The sequence below is a fragment of the Equus quagga genome, chromosome 5, assembly GCF_021613505.1.
Source record: "Equus quagga isolate Etosha38 chromosome 5, UCLA_HA_Equagga_1.0, whole genome shotgun sequence".
NCBI lineage: Eukaryota > Metazoa > Chordata > Mammalia > Perissodactyla > Equidae > Equus > Equus quagga.
The window spans coordinates 50,854,112-50,877,864 of record NC_060271.1 but is presented as its reverse complement, the minus strand read 5'-3'; the positions used below and the strand labels follow the sequence as shown (position 1 = coordinate 50,877,864).

Genomic DNA, 23,753 nt, shown 5'->3' with positions numbered 1-23,753 from the left:
TCTTTATTTGCTGCAGTAACTTGAGCTACAGGCACTTGTTGAAAATTGGAATTGATGTGTTTTTGAAATAGATTTTCCTGAAGCTTTTTTCTCCCGGATATTTGCATGTCACGTTACTGTTGGAACTGCTCCCTGAAATTGTTTGAAAGGAGGGATAGAAGAATGAGTGAATGAATATGTTAGAATTCGCAGAGTGGCCTTTTATGATACACTTACATTACTGAATAATTCTAGATCAAATAGTAAGTCAGTTCCAAAAGCAAGCAGACATCCTCTTTGTAGGTGATTCCTTGGCCAACTTACTGAGTTAAGATACAAGATTAAATTTAAATTGAAAGAATTTATTAAATACAAAATGATCATGATTACATTTGTTAAACAGAATTTCTGATTTTTTTCTGTTTCAACTCAAAAGAATGTTAAATTGTGAAGTAGAAATATAATGATACGATGGGCACTTGTTGGCAACTACTACTTTAATATACAATTGCAATGTCCTTTTTCTTTAAGTGGCACAGGATCTCTCAGGAGCCAGCAGGTTTGTTTGCGGCTGCCTGTGCATGCTTGGCTGCTTTATAATGCATCACTGTATTTTCTTCAGAAGTCTTAATGAAGTAGCCAGCTGTGAAAGAATCCAGACCCCCCAGATAAAGATGACATTCCATGTGGAAGGACTGATAGCTATCATCGTGTTCTACCTTCTGATATTGCTGGTTGGAATATGGGCTGCCTGGAGAACCAAAAACAGCGGCCGGGCGGAGGAGCGCAGCGAGGCCATAATAGTTGGCGGCCGGGACATTGGCCTGCTAGTGGGCGGATTCACCATGACAGGTAGGTTCCGACGCTGCCCGGTCCTCCTTGGCTTCTCAGAGTAACAAAGCAAGTGTTGCTTTTTGTCCTTTGGGGGTTCTGTGTGTTCACTACTTACATATTTTTTAAATAATTTTATACCTATTTAAAACAAAAATAAAATGATTTCAACTCAGTAGTACTTGAACAAAATGATTTTATAATAAATCACTGGACAGAATATCAATGAGACAAATCTGAGCTCTCTAGGCTGTTTAGTGGGTGTAAACAGAATTCAAACAAAGAGGTGGCAGAAAGTACAAAAATCTCTTGGTCTTACAAGTTATGTCTCTGTTAATGTGATAAAGTCAGTGTCTCATCGTGTTCATTAATACGGGCATGACGTTGCGACTTAAAGTTGTCTTAAACGATGAATGCCAAGGAACACTGGCTAGTGATGGCTTTAAACCTGAATAAATCAATTTGGAGGCAACACAATTCCAAATTGATTGATACCCTGTTCTGAAACCTAATTCTACCAGGTAATAAACTGATTTTCTCACAAGAAGACAATCACTTGTTAGAAATCCACAGCACTGAAAAAAGAGATTTCCAGGAAGCTTGATATAAAAGGAAAAAATCTAAAGTGTGTCCTAACAGAACAGAGTGTGGGCTGACCCCTGGGCCACCATCTGCAGCTCTCTCTCATTCACACCTTCTCTCTGCTGGGAGGGCCATACTCTTTCCTCATTTGCCCAGATGTGGTTCTGTTTAAGTGGTGACTTGTTTCTCCTTTATATTCTTCTTGGTTGTTGAAAATATTTCTGAAAAACAAGAATTTAAAATTATATGTTTAGTATTATTTGATACATATTCAGTAAAAACACACATTTTGTTTTAGCGTTTTCTTAGGTTTTCAAGCATTAGCAACATAACCAATTAACAGGAGCCCTGAGTGCCCATTTGAAAATGTCCTGTTGGAAATCATATCCAAATGATGCCCAACTTCAGTCCTGAAGTGTTGTTTAAAAAGGGTTCACTCTGGATATGAAATAGCTTACAAACCAGTCTGGAAGGACTGCATCCCTGTTTGGGCATCTGAAACCCACAATACTGTGGAACAATTTATGGACTATAGATTTTATTTTTCAGATATGTATGTTTTATGTTTGTTTAACTCTTCATGAACTGTACAGATTTCATTTGATCTTTGTGAAGATCTTCCGTTTGAATTTGCGCTCCATGAAAGGGCTCTGGGCTTAAGTGAAGACTAAGAGTTACATGGTTAACAAGGAGCAGAGCCAAGGCCTAACCAGTGGTCTCCTGGCAGCCACGCCCAGGTCCTCCACAGTGTGCACATGCGGCCCTCCGCTGGTTTCACTTTATTTCTGTATAAAAGTACACAGTTTGTAAAGAGGTCTCTTTTTTACCATCTCTCATTTTTTCTACATACATACATATACAGAACAAATTGTATTTTGCAAAATATTTTCTGTGATGCCTAATATACAAAATTACATTAAAAAAAGCATATAAAGAACAAGAGTCATCCATAAAGCTACCACTTTCAGATAAGTTTACTGAAATGTTGGTGTAGATTTTCCAATGTATTTTCTTCTTACACACCTATTGATGAATAGTATGCACAACTTCATATCTTCATTTTCATTATAGCACAGACATTTCTTCCTTCCCCTCAAGATCCTGATGTGATACTGGGATCTGAAGTGGTTTAAAATATCGTAACTATATTTCCCTCAGAGAGATATAGAGAAAAAAATGAGAAGAAAGCAAAATAAAACAACAAAAGTTGTTGATGTCACTCAAAAAGCTGTTGAAAAAATAAATACACTGTTGTACATCAGCATATTTTGTTCATGTAAATTATTATAGTTATTACTATAATTTAATATTATATTTATTATGCCCATAAAGGTAATATTTCAGAATTTGTTCTTTCATCATTTAGAGAGATTTTTCCAATCTAATAGGCTGTTAAAGCATTTAGAAAAAAATTGAATTATAATATTTCCTATAAAGTGACATGATCTAGCTCAGTTTTTAAAGATTTTTTTTTAATCTCTTAGAACTGAAAAGAACCTTGGTCAATATCATAATTTATTTAAAATCTGAACAATAGTATCTAAACCTTGTCAGATTCATTGATTGTATATATTTAATAAAGAATAAAGACTGAAAATAAAAATGCATATGGGTTAAAAGAGTTCTTGTTCTCATTCATGAATCTGACATGACATATACAAACATGCAGAGCAAATTCTGGTATAGAAGGAACTAGATTGATAAAAATAGAGGAATTTTAATCATAACAAGTAACCAAGTCTTCACCTTTATATTATAATATTTGCAATCATTCAGGCCCCATGTTCAGTTTGGATGAGGAAGAGGAGACCTACACAATGAAAACTGATCCCTCGTAAGCTGTGTGCTTGTAAGACTGTCAGATCATTTATGCAATGAAATGTTGTGGTGTGTTGTTAGCAGTTCCGGTTGCCCAGCAGGAAGACAAAGTCTCAGATCCTGAACCTGTGAGAATTCGTCCTAGTTACACACTCAGTGGGGGGAAAAAAACCCTTTTTAAAATTTCAGCGGGGCTTAGAATGAGAAAAACAAATAATAGCATTTGTTACTTATTAATACCCATGTGAAAGCTACTATGAAGATGAGATTGACTGATAAATACATATTTATCCACTTTAGGATTTTGTGTATAAACTTCCCAGTTGAATATACTTAAAATTTCTGTGCAGGAAAGTCTTTTCACATGTTAACCTTTTAAAAATAGTATTAACCCCAAAACATTCTCTATTCTTTGCTTTGTTTTTCAATTGAAAGCCAGATAAATTCTGGCACGAACACAACAGAAAAGCTTGTCTTTGATAATTTCATGTACATATTATTGGTTTTACTTACGTTCTAAGTATAAGATTTTAGAGAATTTTTCAGTCACATTTTATTCCCAATGTGATGATACAGCCCAGAATTCAGTCTCACATCTGATAAGCTTCTTGCCAGCCTGTATCCCTCATAATTCTATTATACAGTTCTAAGTACACAAACTGTACTTAGGGATTATTTTAAATATTTTTATTGTACTCTTAAAATGATATAAACTGTGAAGATTTAAGTGTCCCAGTAATCCTAGTTTTTCAGCAAGAACCAAATATTATATTGTCTTCTTGGAGAAAATGGTAGATTTTATAGATCATTCTTGGCTCAAACTTGTTTAACAAAATGTGTTTTCCTTGGTCCCTTGACCTCCCTCCTTTAGCTATTATGCTACAGAAATTTTATTAAGTAAATCTGGAGAAGACATATTTCTTATTATTCTCTGTGATATATCAAATATCTTACTAAAAGACCCAGATTAGAGCAAAGAATTGCAAGTAGGTATGCAGTGAACATTTTAAATTCTTCTGATCGCTAGTCTAGGCCCTACCTGGATGCTGAGGATTTAGGAAGACAGATGGAAAAGATAATTTAAACTCACTGTAGGACACCTTGGAGTAAAAATGTCATCTCTCTCTTCCCTTCACTCTCCTGGCAATTTAAAGTAGTAGTATCACTTAATTATGATGCTCCACAGATTTGCCAAGGTCCTGTGTACCCAGAGTGTTTAAGACATGACTCTACTAAGGAAAAGCACACTCACGGACACACACACACACGCACCCACATACGTTACTCCCTGAGGAGAATAGTCACGATCACTGTGTAAAGATCAATACAATTAAAACAGAAGGCCTTGAAATAAAGACACTTGACCCCATGTTATGAAGGCTAGGGAAAAAGTTGTAGTATTATTGAGAATAGAAATAGTCATATAATATATTGTACATGGTTTCATTTATTTAAATAATATCATTTAAAATTGTTGATGACTAAATGGATTTAGAAAACATCTGGGGCCTCACTGTCCAATAAAAACATAATGTGAGCCACAAATGTAATGTTATATTTTTTACAAACTACTTTAAAAGACATGAAAAGAAATAGATGAATTAACGTAAATAATAGAATGTATTTAATTCAATACATTGAAAATTTTTTCATTTCACCGTGTAATCAACACAAAAAAATTATTGAGATATCTTACATTTATTTTCCATACTAAGTCTTTGAAATCCAGTGTGTATTTCACACTCATAGAACATCTCAATCGAGACTAGCCAAGTTTTGGGTGCTCAATAGACATGTGAGGCTAATGGCCACTGTGTTAGACCAAGCAGGTCTAGGGTATGACGGGTATGGCAGTGTCTTTCCCTCGCTTTTCATTCTATTTCAGCCACCTGGGTTGGAGGAGGTTACATCAACGGGACAGCTGAAGCAGTGTACGTACCAGATTACGGTCTAGCGTGGGCTCAGGCACCAATTGGATATTCTCTTAGTCTGGTTTTAGGTAAGTGAAAGTTTAAACCTCAATGACCCACTCAGTGAACATTTAGAAAAGGAGTATAACAAGTGAAGTAACAAGTCAACCAATGTGAATGACTACTGTGTAAAAGCGTTACCATAAATCTCTAAGTAGCTGTTACAAGAAATTAGTAAATAGTGGAACAATAATGCGTAGATTATTTGATCTCTTGACTATGGAATATGTAAAGAAAGTCCCTTGACTTGTGACTTAATAGAACAGTGAATTTCTTAACAGGATATTTTTTCTTTCAAAAATAGTGTGAATATATCATTAAGAATGAATTCACTTAAATAGTATCAGAATTTCTTTTTGTAAGTCAAGCTAATAAAAGGTCAAGAATATTATATCATAGAGTTCCTTTTTTTTTGCACTTAAAATACTTTTGTTGGATCTTGCCTTTATTCAAAATGTCTAAGTGCTATGCTGGATGTTACAAATAAATACGTCAAGGCATTTTAGTGAGTGCTGTGCTGGTCCATGTGTTTAATCTGCATGCCTCAGATATACCAATTCAATTGTCCTTTGGATGCATACAGTGATAAATGTCTTGAGAAATTTTTATTTGGCTGCTAAATATTTCTTGGTTCTGTACTCATAGGGTATTTCAGGTTGGTTCCTCAACATATACAAGTGTTCTAAAAAATCTGTTTCCCTTCAAAAATTATAGCATAGCAAAAGGTTGGCAAACACTCTTATATTATGCATTTTTTATTTTCTCATAAACACTTGTTTGATTTCTTTTAGGTGGCCTGTTTTTTGCAAAGCCTATGCGTTCCAAGGGATATGTGACTATGTTAGACCCATTTCAGCAGATCTACGGAAAACGCATGGGTGGGCTCTTATTTATTCCTGCACTAATGGGAGAAATGTTCTGGGCTGCAGCCATTTTCTCTGCCTTAGGTAAGGACCAATGAAATATTGTTCTAGCTTCATCTCTCTCGTTGACTGAACAGATACACAACTTTACAGGCCACCCCCAGCCTCCCTCACCTGGATTAATGCAACCATCTCCTTGCCCACTGTTCTGCCCTCTCTCTGTATTCTCTACATGGTAGCCAGACTCTTCCTTCTAAAATGCACATCTGATCATATCTCGTTCCTGCTTAAAACCTAACTTTTTAACTGGGCTCATAAGGTCTTTTATGACTTGGGCTATGGTTCTCTCCTCTCATCATTCCCCATGCCTCCTTCCTTCTTCCAGAACTGTAGTCCTCCTCTCTCACCTCTGACACTTAGCAAGCCCAGGTGCCCTCTGCTTTGGACTCATCTCCCCTCTTTCCTCTCCCACATCTGCCTAGATAACCAGGAGTATCCTTCAGATCTTCTAATAGATGTCACTTCCTTAGAGCAGTCATCCTGAACCTCCTGGGTGCCTTTCCTATGGGCTTCATTAGGCACCTGGAATTTTGTTCTCATTGGACTTCACTTTGTATGATTAAGTGTCTGTTTATCTATTTCATGCTCAACCTCAACCTTTCTAACCTCAAGAAAAGAATTATAAATTTCTAGAAAGCAGGACTTGTGTCTTGTTAACAGGTGTAATCCTATCACAAGTGAATGAATGATCTACAGCTACAAAGAAAACAAATGTTGCTTCTTTTTTCCTCAATGTAGTCCCATTATATTGTGAAGTATTGGGTTGTGGACATCTTTAGGGATCTAGAAAATGAACTTAGACTCTTTAGAGTCTGACTTACTAGCAAGATCAATTAATGCTAAGGACAATCTGTCCTTGGCCCTTGGCTTTTCCGCCCATTTATAAGTTTTAGAAAAAAGAGATTTCAGTGGTATGCTGGGAGATCTTTAGGCTCATTACTCTACTTTTTGGTCAAGGAGAAATCTAAACTATCCCATTGAGTGCTGAGTTCCTTCTTGAAAATCAACAGAGCTGGAGGTTCGGCAACCTTCCTCAGTGAGCTATATCAATGTTTTGCGTCCAGGCACTCACACATGTTACTCTCCATCTCTTCTTACAAATGGAAATGAAGAGCTTAAGTGTACAGCCAGACTTTGGGCTGAACAAAAGTAAGATGAGATGAATTTCTTCTATGTTGTATGTTCCAGACTACAAACTTATCGTCTGGTTTAAGTATTATCATCAGACCTGGCCTCTGTAATATCAGATAATTTATATATACTACATTTTACTCCTTTCTCTCTCAAAATCCTATATAATCTTATATTATTTTCTTGGTCTCCAACTGTAAAACAAGGGAGTGACTTGTTGGAGAAAAGAAGAGAATTTCATAGTTATAAAATACTCTAATAACTCAGTGAAAAATGTTGCACTTTCCTGGTGCTAGATGGCAATACTCCACAATACTCCACTGCATTTATATCTTAATGAAATTATTTGTAAAAGTACACCTACCTCTCCACCTTGCTCTCATTAGCTAAGAAGCAATGGTGGCTTATATTGCTTTCAACACCAGAAAATTTTTGTTTTGAGAACAAACTGCCTGCTGAGATATCAAAAAAGGAGTAGGCTGAATATCTAATAGAATACAAAATGTTCACTCTCACTGAATAAAGATCAATTTATGTAACAGAGCCCTGAAGGGAGAATAGAATTAATAAGCTAATATTTCTAAAGTATTTTGGAAATATAAAACATAATTGCTAAACTCTGAACTTTGTTGCAATAGTTATTTTTGTATATAATTCATGTGTGTCTATGCCTGTGTATGTCAATATATATGTAAAATATATTAATGCCTCTCTCTTTCTCTCTCCACATGCACGTGTGCGCACACACACACACACACACACACAAATATGAGGCAATATATATGAAGACATTACTGATATTGCTTGATATCCATGCTCTGGTAAAGAGAATGTGTGTATATTTTTAAATTAACACCTCCATTTTCTTCAGAAATAATAGTTGGACATAATTCAAAGTTAGTGTTTATTAGAAATAATTTGGGATACTTCAGAATAGACAAATATAAGCTCTATTACCACCCTACTGTGAATGTGTGTGGTTCACCACTGAAACACAGAAGAATTTTAAACTATCTTCTCTGTATAAATGGATAGCATCCTTACAACATTTTAGAGAAATGTGTATTTACACTTCTAACAGCTCAAATTCAGTGAATTTTTTGTAACTTTATTTACAGTATATTTATGTTAATGACTGCATCAGTACACTAATATTTCACAGCAGATCTGGAAGTAGAACTTTTATTTTACTTACTACAAGTGATTTAATTATTTAGAAAATATTTTAGAGAAAAAATTTATCTCATATTAATAGTGACAGAAAAGTGGGTAACTTTTCTAAAACCACTGAGTTACAACCAAATGGCAGCATCTACTAGGACCCCCTACCTTTAGGATCCTAGTCCAGTGATCTTTCTTCTATAATATACAACCTCCCTACCTTTTGCAGGTGTAGGATTAATAGAAATTTCACTAATGTGTGGAAAATTAAGCAGGACTCAAAAGAGATAGGTGGACTTTGATAATTCATGGAATATACTTAGAAATGTTGTTATTAAAGGAGAGAAACTAGACTAAAAGAAGAATGGCAAAGAGTTGCAACTAAAGTTTCAAGATGAAGTAAATAATTTCTGGAAAAAAATAACTTGTCAAATATCTGTACAACAGATATTTGTACTACAATAACTCAGTCAGTTACCCAAAGTCACTTATAAATAATTGACCTCTTTCCTCTGTCTTCATCCTCTAACTCCTTACCATGTTTTTTCCTTTATTAATTGAAAGTAATTTAACTGTTACCAAAGCCAAAGCATTAAGAAAAAATTTCTTGGTAAGTATTTTGTTGTGTTATCTTAGATCAAAATATCATTTACTGCTCTTTGTGATAAATTTTCATCACTGGTGGGTCGCATACACTACTAGTAGCATGCAGCTGAGGAGTTGTAGTAATATGTAAGATTGCAACTGATAACACAAAAATCACAGATTTATTGCATGTGTGTTAGCATTCCTAGCATTGCCGTGTTTAAAAATATGAAATATGAATTATATAGCTCTCAAAAGCACTGGGAAGAGGCTTTGTAAAGCAAGAAGCAAATTCTGAACTGCCAGTCCAGGAACAACAGGGGTCCAATTGTCCAAACCATAATATTCTCACTGGAAATTTAGACACCAACAAGCACAGTGAACAAAGTCATAAAGTAAGAAAATATAAATTTGATTTCTAAGGCAGATTGAAAAATTTGTTGATGAAAATTCCTTAAAACTATAATGCTTAAATCTAGGGCTCTTCCATACGTTCGTGTCCTAGGAGTGAGCCTGGAATGCTCCACCACTTAAACAAAATAAAAGTGATCTTTTACAAAATAAGAGGAAAAGTTGCTAGATACAATTTACCAATTTTGTTATTTTCTCCTATAAATTTGTCTCAAACATTGGTACTTTATACCATCTGTCATACACAAAAGCTAGCATGGGTCAGAATTAATGCAAAATAGTAAGTGAATATTAATTGTAAAATGTAGAAATGGATGAATATGCTTATCAAAAAGGCTTGTATTTCTCATGGATGTGCATAAATATATTGCATATATTTAATTAAAGTTTCAGATAGTTGGTGGAATTATTATAAATTCTCACAGTCATTAAATTTATCATATTTCATGAAATTCTGTAATCATATCATGGATTTCAGGTGTCCCCATGTAAATAGGTTGGCAAAGCACTAATTTCAAAAAGAAAGAATATTTTTAAATATACATTTATATACACATAAATACACATATGTAAGTGCATATTCAATTTACTGAGATATAAAAATTTCAATATGAAAATTTTCTTTAGCTTTATCATCCAATACGATTCATGTGACATAGGAAAATATCTGCTGTCACTGAAAAAATATATTTTTCCACAGGAAGTGGAATCCAGTTGAGTACGTTGACCACAGCGTTCTCTTGTTTTTGCTTTCTTCCAGGAGCCACTATCAGTGTGATCATTAATGTCAATGTACACGCTTCTGTCATTGTCTCTGCACTCATCGCCACTCTGTACACCCTGGTAGGAGGTCTCTACTCTGTGGCCTACACGGATGTTGTTCAGCTCTTTTGCATTTTTGTAGGACTGGTAAGTGGGGCCGTTCACAGATGTTCTTCTTCCTTCCTGTCTGAGCCAACTTATCGCTCTTCCTGGCTCTTCCCTTCAGCTAAACTCTCTATTCACATAGGATGTTAAAATTCAGAAGAAATTCCACTACCTTCTGTTTGCCTAAAAAAGAAAATACAGATCTCTTAGTTCACAATACAAGGTTTTCTATCTTTATGTCTCCCACTTCTCTAATCCACCCTCAAGCCAGCAAACCCTGTCACTCAGCAGATGTGTGCGCACACATGTCCATATGCCATATATTCTTTTGCTCTCTGTCTTGATCCACCTAGACCATCTCTCCCTGCAATTCCTTCTTCTTCCACCTATTGGAAGGCTCACCCTTGAATGCTTATTTCACTACCAATTTCTCAATCAAATCGCTCCTTATTTTGGGGAATGGGTATTTTTTCCTAATTCAAAGAAAAAGTAAAAAGTTTATAAATAAATATATACGATGTTCTCAAATTTAATGTTTTCTTCCCAGAGCATTGTGGTGATTGCTCCTATAGTTGGTATAATACAGTGCAATTAAGCACAGAAGTATATAATATGTTACTTTAACTTTTCTAAATCAGTACTGCATGGTGTCCTACAGAGAACGTGATTCCGGGTTCTTCTGTCTGAACAAGAGGAACTACTGAGCTATGACGTCTATGAAAAAACATAGGTGGCTAAACCTTACATACATTAGTTAAAAATAATAGCCTAACATTCTAATGTCACTCTTTGGTTACAGTGGATCAGTGTCCCTTTCGCACTGTCACATCCTGCAGTTACTGACATTGGGTTCACTGCAGTCCATGCCAAATACCAGGAGCCTTGGCTTGGAACCATTGAATCATTTGAAGTCTACACTTGGCTTGATAGTTTTCTGTTGTTGGTGAGTGATGCTTTTACCTGAGGAATGCAATCTAATTGTTCCTGAAATCAAATGCAATTTCAATAATTTAAAGTTTATATGTAAAATTCACCTACTGTCCATTTCCGAGTTGAATACCTTCTATTGAAAGGATGGAGGCACTTACTGACTGTGGTAGCTGACTAGTGAAATAAGGAATAATGTTCATGGGGTTATGTGTGGTGTTTTCTCATTTGTGTTGTACTGTAAGTTAAGGAGCACCATGCCCTACCCCGAGATACCTACCCTCATCTGAGAGTCAAGCCATCTAAAAATTTTAGTTTGTATTTTGGACCAATTTCTTCTGAAATAAGTAACTCATTTAGTCTCTAATTACAAAGTAAGTAAATTAGGGGATGCCATAAGGCCTTATGTGCATGAGATAAGTTGGGAAAGGAGGTATCACTCAGGAAAGATGCCAGGAAAGAAACCCTGGGAAGTCAGAGGCAGCCTGAGACCATGAAGAACCTTGGGGGAAAGGGCACAGGCCGTAGATTGAGGGAAGGAAAAAACCCAAAAGAACCTACCAGATTCTATGATTTTGCTAATTAGAAGGGTTATACATACAAATAAAACACTGTATTTGACTTCAAAGGAAGAAATAGATTACTTTTTTTAATTAAAATTAGGTGAAATTGTTTATTTTTGTTTCCTCTTTAGAGGGTTCGCAATATTGTGTGATTTAACTTTGTGTTTGTGCCACTTTGCTAAATTTTAGCACTAAAAGTAGAAGTATCTCTCCCAGGAAAGAAAACATAAAAACAAATATTTCCAGTGGCGAGTAGGAGAGCTTCTTCCCCAAGGATTGTTAAGAAATGCATTGGCTGAAATTTTTCTGGAATAATTTACTATTATGAATTGAATAGAGAAAGAGATTAAATATTGGATGTGTATATAATTATACCTGCATGGCAGGTATTTTTATGGTTATATGGAGTAGATGATGAGAATCAGACAAGTTAGGCAATTTGTTAATGATCACACCATTGTCTAAGCAAGAGATCGAAACAGAGAATCAAGACTCCAAAGTCCTTTCCTCTATACTCCACTTTAGTTCTCAGATTTACTGGCCTTCAAGATAAGGCATTGTACCCCATAATTGCTAAAGTTTCTTCCATCTTAAAAAATTGTATGACCAAGTCATGTTCATTATTCAAATCATAAAGTAAGTTGAAATGAAATAGTAGATGTTTAATGAATGAATGAGTAAACTGTAAAAGTAAACCCTGAAATGTTTCGCCATTGGTGTCTCATCTTTCAGTTGTTTCTCAAGCATATCCTCCATGTAAAAAACCCACCAAGTCTTGCTAATGATAACATCAAAGTATCTCCCTGTCTCTCTCTGTACCAGCCCACTGTCCCTATATTGTCATTATATTTAAGCTGACAGCATTCCTCACCTGGCATATTGTGCTAGCCCCTCACTGGTCTCCCCACCAGCAGCCCCCCATAACTCACTGTTCCAAACCTATTTTCTACCTTGCCGTGGAAGCTTCTGTTTGTCAATGGAGGTCAGATTTTACCTTACTCAGAAACCTCTGATAATATGATGATCTAAATGTCTAAGGGGATTGATATGTAAATTATGATATATCACTTCATATAGTCATTGATATTATTGATAAATATTCATTGGCATGGAAGATGTTAGTAATATATTGATTTACAGGCTGCAAAATAAAGGAAAAATTTTGGAAGAATATAGACTTGAGTCGTGGAATTAGGAATTTTAGAATTTCTTCTTTTAACTTTGTTTTTGTTCAACTTAAACTAAAAGTATAGACAACAGTTCAACCATTTCTCCCACCACTCACCTCTGGCAACCACCAATCTGTTCCCTGTACCTGTACCTCATTTATTTTTAATTTTTAAATTTTTGTTTTTAGATTCCACATATAGGAGAGATCATATGGTATTTGTCTTTCTCTGTCTGACCTATTTCACCTAACAAGTGTGAGGTGGTATCTCCTCAGGGAGATTTTGATTTGCATCTCCCTGATGATTTGTTATGTTGAGCATCTTTGCATGTACCTGCTGGCTATCTGGACGCCTTCCTTGGAAAAACGTCTATTCAGATTCTCTGCCCATTTTTCAATTGAGTTGTTTGTTTTTGTGCTATTGAGTTATATGAGTTCTTTATATATTTTGTATATTAACCCCTTATCAGATATATGATTTGCAATTATTTTCTCCCATTCAGTAGGTTGCCTTTTCATTCTTCTATGCTTTACTTTGCTGCGAAGAAGCTTTTTTGTTTGATTTTTGTTTTGGTTGCCTTTGCTTTTGGTATCAAATCCAAAAAATCATCGCCTGTGTTTTCTTCTAGGAGTTTTATGGTTTCAGGTCTTATATTCAAGTCTTTAATCCACTTTGAGTTAAGTTTTGTGTGTGGTGTAAGATGACAGTCCAGTCTCATTCTTTGTGTGTGGCTGTCCAGTTTTCCCAGTACCATTTATTTGAAGAGATTGTCTTTTCCCCCTTGTGTATTCTTGGCTCCTTTGTCATAGATTAATTGACTATATACGCATGGGTTTATTTCTGGCCCCTCTATTCTGTTCCACCGATGTATGTGCCTATTTTTTATTCCATACCACATTGTTTTAAGTCCTATAGCTCTGTAATATAATTTGAAATCAGGGAGCATGATTCCTTCAGCTTTGTTCTTATTTCTCAAGATAGCTTTGCCTATTTGGGATCTGTTATGGTTCCATAGGTATTATAGGACTGTTTGTTCTATTTCTGTGAAAAATTCCTTCAGAATTTTGATAGGGATTACGTTGAATATGTAGATTGCTTTGGGTGGTATGGACATTTTAACAATATTAATTCTTACAGTCCATAAGCACAGAATATTTTTCCATTTATTTGTTTCTTCTTCAGTTTTTTTCATGAATGTCTTACAGTTTTCAGCACGCAAGTCTTTCACTTCCTTGGTTTCACTTCCTTGGTATTTCTGGGTATTTTATTCTTTTGTTGCAATTGTAAAGGGGATTTTTGTCTTCTTTTCTCTTTCTGATAGTTCATTATTAGTATATAGAAATGCAACAGATTTCTGCATATTGATTTTGCATCCTCCAACTTTACTGAATTTCTGTTTCAGAAAGTCGGTTTATTAGAATAATAAACAAAAAATCTGTTTATTAGTTCTAACAGATTTCTAACGAAGTCTTTAGGGTTTTCTATATATAATATCATGTCATTTTCAAATAGTGACAGTTTTAGTTCTTCCTTTCCAATTTGGTTGCCTTTTATTTATTTTTCTTGCCTAATTGCTCTTGCTGAGACTTCCAATACTATGTTGAATAAAAGTGGCAAGAGTGGGCATCCTTGTCTTGTTTCTGATCTCAAATGAAAAGCTTTCAGCTTTTCACATTGAGTATGATGTTAACAATAAGTTTATCATATATGGCCTTTATTATGTTGAGTTACATTCCCTCTCTACTCACTTTGTTGAGGGTTTTTATCATAAATGGATGTTAAATTTTGTCAGATGCTTTTTCTGCATCTGTTTAGATGATCATATGACTTTTAGTATTCATTTCGTTAATGTGGTGTATCATGTTGACTGATTTGTGGATGTTAAACCATCCTTGAATCTCTGGAATAAATCCCACTTGATTACAGTATATGATCCTTTTAATGTATTATTAAATCTGGTTTGCTAATGCTTTGTTGAGGATATTCTTTTAACTTTTTTTTTTTTTTACTTTTGAACGTGTGTGTTTTATATAAAAAGGAAATTATTCTAGAATCAGTATGTGACAAGCACTCTGCTTGGCAGAATTTAGAGCCCAGTTATAGAGAGAGGCAATTAAAGAAACAACTTAAATATATTGTGATATGGGAAGCTCATTCATCAGTTCACTTATTCACATGATATACATGTATCGAACACTGACTCTATGCCAGTCAGAAGACTGTGGCAGTAATCCACAGGAAAGTGTTTTCTCAGCCTCCTCTCTCGTCACTCCCACACATCCTGACCTCTAATTATACCAAATATGGTGGGCTCATAGCTGCCTCATTGTTTTTTTCTTTCTTTTTCATATTAGATTCTCTCCCTGCTACTCTCTTCTCTCTCCATCTCTAGCTGGTGACACCCTCTCAATGCCTGAGGACTGACTCAAATATCATTTCTGTAGATTTTCCTCATCACCATGCGGTTGTCCTTCCTCTCACCTTTTAACCTCCCTCCATCATCCCCAGATAATTGTTTCTCATTTTTGATCCCATACATATAGCATGCAACAAATTATATTATAGTTCAATGTCTCCAAACTTTTTTGATTTATATCATCAGTAAGAATTTTAAGCATACCTCCAATGTAGATGTAATTTTCAATTGCTTATATGTACTGTACTAACATGGTATGTAAATTATTTAAGGAAAACAACTATATAACATTTAGGTATGAGGTAAAAATGAGCATAAATAGAAATTCTAATGTTTTCTTTGATGCCCCAGTATAATGTCTTGAGTATTCCACAAACAAAATGCATTGATTCTCCCAGTGGACAGTTAGCTCCAGAGCAAGAACCATGCCTTATTCATCTTTGTGCTCTGACAACCATTGCATTGCCTGGCACATGACCAAAGTCCAGAAATATTCATTGAGTTGTATTGATTCAGATTAAACTTCATACTTTCAGAATCTTAATTTTTTGTGACTATTTTATGATGGTTAGAGCCCGCACATGGGAACAAATCAAAGGCTTCTGGTAGTTGTAATGCACTTAAAGTATGTAAATTAAGGAAAAGAAAAGATTGTCCTGTGTAGCTATGTAAGAAAATAACTTGAGGAAATTCTGCACAATTAAAAGGGTGACAATAATATAGTGATAGCAGTTGAGATGAGTGGCATGTAAGACCATTTTTGTACTTTAGAGCTGTACTTATGACTATTCTGAATGTTATTGTAATAAATTTCATTTTAAAAATACCTAATAGATGCTATTTGCCTCCAACTCATTCTGAGTCCCTATGATTCCCATGCAGATATTGGGTGGAATCCCATGGCAAGCCTATTTCCAGAGGGTTCTCTCTTCATCTTCAGCCACCTATGCTCAAGTGCTGTCCTTTCTGGCAGCTTTTGGGTGCCTGGTGATGGCTCTGCCAGCCATACTCATTGGGGCCATTGGTGCATCAACAGGTAAATATCTTACAGCTTCACTAATTGACCCACTTAAGCTTCATCGAAGTTACGAATTACCACCCAGCTGCCCTTCCACCCCTACTTTTCCTCTTATCCCCACATAGTTCATTGTTTCTCATCGTGCTCACATATACACCTTTGTTATAGCATTCAACAAATAGTGTTATAGCTCAGTAGTCTCCAAACTTTTTTTGGTTGCTCACTCTTCCAATAAAATACCTGTGAGCACACACAGCCCCTCCAATGTTGGTATATTTATCAATCATGTATATGTAATCCTATCAGGAGTGGTTCTCAGCCAAGGTGCACGTTGACATCACCTGGAGAGGGAGAGGGACTCTTTAAAAAATATCTATTTCTGGCCTACACCACAGGGATTTTATTTTAATAATCTAAGATAGAACCAGAGACCAGTGCTTTCTCAAGTCCTCTTGCTGAGTCAAAGTGCAGCAGAGTTGAGAGCCGTCGGCTTAGAAGTTTACCTGCCATCATCATGACCACCTCAGGAGCACTTTGAACTTGAGATTTCTGCTTTACATTTTTGATAGTTTGTTAATTAAGAGTTTCTTTCTTGGAGAAATCAATCTATAAGTGTGTAGTTAAAGATAAACTAAGATACTAAGTCACTTAGGGAATAACTTACTCAGAATTGGTAAAAACAGCATTATGAAATGCGTATTTCCAAGTTAGGCTCTATGAAGAACATTTTTTAAATCGCACCCTTATTGTGATTGAACTTATTAATTGTTCCTGACCCTGTGTTCCCATGCTATACAGCTTTTAAGAGCCTTTCATGAAAATACACCACATTAACCCAAATTCAAGGAGGCTATGTAGAGATGATTACAACAGATTAGAGAAGTTCACCTCTCACTCCGTTGTATTTTGTAAAGATATTCCAGAATGATGTTCACCTGGCTAATTTGACTTTCAATTAGTAGAGCTATTCATTGGGTTACTTAATTTTTAAAAGAGTAGTCATGGTTCGTAGCATACATTCTCTATTCCAGTTGTTCATCCGTGACATAAGCACTTAAAAAGGTGGCTGACAAAGGTGATTGTGTGCCTTTAAATAAAAGATAGAATTTATGTCACAGTCAAAAAACAGATCTGGTTTCAGTAATGTTTCTGTGTGTGTGTGTGTTGTAGGACAAGAGACTTAAAAATCAATTTTTTTTAGATCAGGTACACATTCTTGGTCAATATTTCTGCTAACACAACATCTCAGTTACTGCTGTAAAATTGGCTACATCAAAGCGTGGCTTTGAACAATTGTAACGGAAAATGAGGGAAGAAAAAAATGGTAGGATCTGAGGAAAACCACTCTTATTTGGTCTTGTAATCATGGCATTAAACAAGAAACTATAGTAATGTACATTTAAAGGTTCCATTGTCTTCTTTAGCACGTGTTCGCATAACTAAAAGGTGAAGAAGCTATGCATTCAAAGATAAGCTTATGTTTCACATCTTTTTACCACAGAGTCCAAAAATGTCCTCAAACTTTCAGCCCCATACCTGCACTTTTTATTCAATTCAAAGGGACTATCCTTTATGTATCATGCTTCCCATTTCCAGTAAGTGGAATTTGATACAAGAAGGAACTTAGTTGGGAGAAAAACAATGATGAGACAGCTACAAAACCAAGTTTATGTACAGGAAGAGGTTGGGTAAGATTAGCCCCACTACTGTCTTTATCCATTTATATATGTACAATTGAGGACTAAGGAATGAAAGAGTAAGTGTCCTCTCACATCTCCAAATGGTTGGAGAAATACTCTGTGCTTCAGTTTAAGAACGTTTCTTTTCTGTAATTCTTCACCACTTTCTATGTAATGCCACCATTCCAGAAGAGAAATATATGTGTGTATATCTCACCAGCACATTCTGTGCAGGTCCTGTAAATAAGACTAAATGCAACCAAAAACCATTAGAACTCAGAACATATAAGACAATTTCACTTGACCACTACATGGACTTCCCATCTAATTGGACTAATTCGTACATTCTGAATTCATTTTAAAAACTACCTAATAGGATGATCCCCAGAAAGATGAAGAACGTATGTCTCCTTGGTTGTTGTTTTGTTGTTTCTATTCAACAGACTGGAACCAGACTGCATATGGGATTCCAGATCCAAAGAGTAATGAGGAAGCAGACATGATTTTACCACTTGTTCTGCAGTATCTCTGCCCTGTATACATCTCTTACTTTGGGCTTGGGGCAGTTTCTGCTGCTGTTATGTCATCAGCAGATTCTTCTATCTTGTCAGCAAGTTCAATGTTTGCTCGGAACATCTACCAGCTTTCATTCAGACAAAACGTAAGAACACATTTTTTAAAAACGTATCATTATTGTTATCGTTGTTGCCATCATTATATTTATTGTGTATGTAATATTATTTACTGATTAATATTCTATATTAAAATCTGACCCTGCTTTGATTAAGCACACAAGGTTAAATAATGATGAATTTTATTTATGCTATAAATAAATGTTTTTAATGCATGTTATTGTTCATGCCAATACTGAAGGGAAAAAAATCAATATAACTATTTCCCAAGAGGTACAGTCATATTGCTATAATTTAAGCCTCTTGTCTTTCTAATGAAAGAGTAATGAAACTCACAATATCTTAGAAAAACTTTGAGTTTAATTAAATACGATAAGAAACTTGAGAACTCTAGTGTAAGCAGAACTTGGTGAGTAAGTTGTTTCGTGGGTATTTGTGTAACATCTATGCCTCTGCTTGCTTGAACTCCCAAGTCCAGTTTTGTCAGAAAATAGGCTCTCAATTTGATTTTCCTTATTGAATCAAGTGGGTGCAGAGCAGCATGCTGCTGTGGTTGCTGAGGAGCCAATAGCCTTGACTAAAGCTTTGCCTTACTCTAGGTTTTCCAGGTCATAGGTAACAAAATGGTTCAACTTTTGTTTTAAGGTGTTTGGCCCTAAAGATGGGAGGGCTCCTATGAAGAGAGGCAGCAAGGAGGAGCTATGGCTCCTTACTGCCACATAACAACTATTCCTTAAAATGTAAAGTGAGCAAAATTCAGCCTTGCATTATTACTCCTCTATGACAACACGTTAGCTCATCTCACCACTCCTCCTGCACATTCAGGGGAAGGCACAGGTGGTCTGTTCTTCCTGCACATGGTTCAGAGAATCCTCTCCCAAAGGCCTCCCCGGGAAGCCACCTAAATTGCTTGCTTCTGATGCTGTGGTTTAGGTCAGCTTTTCCCATAGGTTGAGCCATTTGAACTAGGGAAATTCTCTAGAACAGCTTTGAAGCACCAAAATGCATCTCATTCTTCACCTAAATGAGCCAACACATTGTGTGAGAAGCTGACACTGTGGCAATTTCTTGCAGGCATCAGACAAGGAAATCGTTTGGGTGATGCGAATCACAGTGTTTGTGTTTGGAGCTTCTGCAACTGCCATGGCCTTGCTAACAAAGACTGTGTATGGGCTCTGGTACCTAAGTTCAGACCTCGTTTACATCATCATCTTCCCACAGCTGCTCTGTGTGCTCTTCATCAAGGGAACCAACACATATGGGGCCGTGGCAGGCTATATTTCTGGCCTTTTTCTGAGAATAACTGGTGGGGAGCCATACCTGTACCTGCAGCCCTTGATCTTTTACCCTGGTTATTACTCTGATAAGAATGGTATCTATAATCAGAGATTCCCGTTTAAGACCCTTGCCATGGTTACTGCATTCTTAACCAACATTTGCATCTCGTATCTAGCCAAATACCTATTTGAAAGTGGAACCTTGCCACCAAAATTAGATGTATTTGATGCTGTTGTTGCAAGGCACAGTGAAGAAAACATGGATAAGACGATTCTGGTCAAAAATGAAAATATTAAACTAGATGAACTTGCACCTGTGAAGCCTCGACAGAGCATAACTCTCAGTTCGACTTTCACCAATAAAGAGGCCTTCCTTGACATTGATTCCAGTCCAGAAGGGTCTGGGACGGAAGATAATTTATAATGACCCCATCTAAATAAAATACTGCTTTCTCAAACAGCACGATAGCAGGCTAGTCCTGGAAGGATGGTTTGCAGCATATAAAACATGTTTAAAAAACCAAAAATGTTCAGGAGGACAAAAATGCCTATAAAAGTGCAACTGCACAAATACAAGCCAAGCTAAAGGAGGCACCTGTGAAAGCAACAGTTCTCTTCCTCATTGGTGTTTCTCATCCTCATTTGATTTTAACTCTAGATATTTTAACTATTCCAAAATGAATAAAGCCCCACTCAAAGAACAGCGGGCCAAGCAGAGCGTTTATCTTTATTGTGAAAGAAGGAAGTAGATGTGAAAGAGCTAAGGAGATTGGATAGTCTTGACCAGATCTTGTTTGCTAGTGCACTGGTGAATCCAATTTAATTCTCACACTGAGGCTGTGAGAATAACTCACCGTCACACCAAGGAATGGTGCAATGAATTAACCAGCTGATTTTCTTCTTTCATGTTCTTAATTAAAACATTTGCTGAACATGCAATTTGTTTTCTTTTAGTAGTGGCATGTATTATCCTGAGCACAGGCAAAGCTAACACACAAAATATTGTATAGTGGCATTTTTTATGTCCAGGTGATAGGGAAATAGAATCCATCTTTGCAGAGGAGCCCTGGGCTCCTTTGAGTGTCTCTACAACTACCAGATGCATTGAGAAGAGTACCTGGAGCATGGACAGCGTGATTATTAGACAACTTTAAAGCAATAACTCAAGAAGCCCGTTAAGCAGAAAGTTACAGGAAGAATGGTAGATTTTATCCTCATCTAAAATGTATAAAGTCTTGCTTCATGCTAAAAGAAGTAATGTCTTGGCTTACTCTCTAAATTATTATTGCAAGTGAAAATGAGCCATGTTTAAGGTGAGGTAGCTACCCAGCACCAATTAAGATTAATGAGAGACAAGCCACGCCTCCTCATGGTAGTAAAACCAGGAAAACAAAACCCACTTAATTTTGGATATTCATTAGTGAGGATGATTTAGTGTCAAGCAAGATATTCTGTGACACTTTTTCACATAAGCCGAACTTAGGCACTGGACAAATCATTACAAAAAGTATGTAGTGAAATTTAACATGCAGAAGAAATCAGATAGAAAAAATAAGTCCTAAAAGGAAGAAGCCATTGATTTTTACTTTTGATGTCTACATAACTTTCATGAGGTTGACCATTAAACATTATTTTGCTTCTTTTCTGGAGTTAAAATATATGTGTGTGTGTGTGTATATATATATATACACACATGTAACGGTTTGTATTCATTCATGAATTATAAATGCTTTTCCACCAGTCACTTTATAGATATACCTGGAGCTGTGTCTACAAAAGCAGACAGAACTGATAAGCTGAAAAAGTATTGGAGCTTTTGATCCAATAAAAAAAAGCAGCCTGAATTATTCAAACTAAGTCACTTTTTTCCAAAAATATTTCTTTTTTGTGATTCATACACAAAGTGAAGTTAACTCAGTGTTTGACATTAAGTATAAAAGTGTTTGGTAAGCTAGAATTCCTTTTCTTAAAAGTTGTAATTGTCTAAAAGCATCAAATAATACACCGTTTTTGTTATTAAACATGAATTAAAGTAACAGGGTAATTTTAAAAATATGAAATTAAATAATTTTACATGTTGTAGTGTCCCTTATTTTTAATGCTTTATCAAAACTTGATGGTGAATATGACATTGCATTCAGAATCTTTAAGGAACATCATCTATGTCCAAATGAGAAGAGAACTCTTTGTACTCATCTATTTGCTCAGAATCTTTTCTATGCCAGTACCCTATGGAGTACTTGGAAGGAGCACATTTTGGGAACTAGTAAGTGTGAGAATCTCAAGATTCTTGGAAACGGATTGAGAGAAGAACCAGGGGCAGGAAACACAAGAAAAACTACAGAGATGGAAATATTTGACACGTAAAAGTAATTACTTGATGGGAGTCTACAGTTCCTGGCAAACACGATTCTTCAGCTGTGCCATGCTGTCCAGCACACTGTCTGAATGATTATTTTTACCCACTCCATCACTGTAAGTTTTTGTTTCAATCTATTTAGGCACGTGCTTCCATAGAAATACATCAGCCATAATTCAATAGAGTACAACAGGGAAGTCTAATCTTCTTACAGACATTATATTTTACAATTTTGTTGTGCAACAATTGTCCAAACAGATCATATTTAAATCCAGTGAAAAAGAATAAATACTGGTAGTGAAAATTTCTTCCATCCCATTCATTTTATAATAATAGAAAGATAAAGGGGAAAAAATTTTAGTCTCCAAAATGTTAAAAACTAGATAAATTAAATAAGCTAACAAATAATGTTCTATTTTTATTTATCTCATTATTTCCTACCTACTCTTAAATATATAAAAAACTAGTTCAGTATAAAATCCACTAATAAATGTGCTAAATATTAGCAAGTTTTTTTTAAAGGTTGAAAATAGTTGAAAATAAGAAGGAATGAAAAAACAATCACAGGGTCTTTATTTAGGCACATTCACACACAAATTGCCCCCCAATTTCCAAGGAAGGAATGAAGTGGTGAAATGTAGGGGACGACGCTTTGTGCTCGTCCCTTCTCTGTTTTGATGTCAGAGGTGATGCAGACAGCTTTGTATTCTTCCGGCTTTGCTCAGCAAACCTAATTCCAAAAGCCCATTCTCAATGGACAGAAAACGACAGAAACGTTTTAGATACTGGCTATATTAACCTTTGGAGGCAATACCTGCGGATAAAGCATTAGAATAAAACATTTCATTTTCATACTTTTACAATAATTGTAACATGTTTGTCAGATAATGTTAGTATATTCACACGTACTTTTTCAAAACATCAGGCTTGGAGCCGGACTGAATGTCAGTAACGAGCACTCACTGTAAAAGTCCAGCTTTGCTGCTACACTTACAAGTGATGAATTTTGTGTGAATATCAGATGAATGTAAGCCTGAAACAAGCGAATCTAGTGCAATGGCTATTAGCTTTTTTATTTGGAAATAATGAATTAGCATTGCATTTTAAACATAATCATGACTTTTTCTTTTTTAGCCTTCAAGAAAATTACTCTGGAATAGTGTATAATTAATTGTAAGTTTGCTACTCAACAGACAGATACATATAATGGTTCTAAACATATATTTTTGTCTGTCAAAATATTATATAAATTATGATCAAAATAAGTAGATTTGCAACTATACATGTAAATGTTATAAATGTAATGGTATTGTATTAAATTGTGCTGGTACAATTCAGGATATCATTGTCTGGGTTTGGCTTTTGGGGGCCCTCTCTTAAAGCAAATATAAATGGTGCTTCAAGACAGGCATTCAATGGAATTGAAATAAACCATCTCAATTCCATTGAACATAT

General features: G+C 35.6%; 1 protein-coding gene across 1 annotated transcript; it reads left to right on the top strand.

The window, feature by feature from the left end:
• The first annotated feature begins 653 nt into the window (after positions 1-653).
• Positions 654-20,363, top strand: SLC5A7 (solute carrier family 5 member 7). The gene is made up of 8 exons (XM_046660079.1): positions 654-831; positions 5,096-5,209; positions 5,972-6,127; positions 10,152-10,300; positions 11,058-11,201; positions 16,216-16,369; positions 18,474-18,691; positions 19,737-20,363. Exons 1-8 carry the CDS (start codon positions 654-656, stop codon positions 20,361-20,363), a joined length of 1,740 nt encoding a protein of 579 aa, XP_046516035.1.
• The last annotated feature ends 3,390 nt before the right edge of the window (positions 20,364-23,753 follow it).

Excerpts from the sequence above, each read along its gene's own strand:
- SLC5A7 (XM_046660079.1), top strand. The coding sequence starts at position 654 with ATGACATTCCATGTGGAAGGACTGATAGCTATCATCGTGTTCTACCTT. Across the intron at positions 5,210-5,971 it reads TTCTCTTAGTCTGGTTTTAG|GTGGCCTGTTTTTTGCAAAG; the intron begins GTAAGTGAAAGT and ends GATTTCTTTTAG. Across the intron at positions 16,370-18,473 it reads GGCCATTGGTGCATCAACAG|ACTGGAACCAGACTGCATAT; the intron begins GTAAATATCTTA and ends TCTATTCAACAG.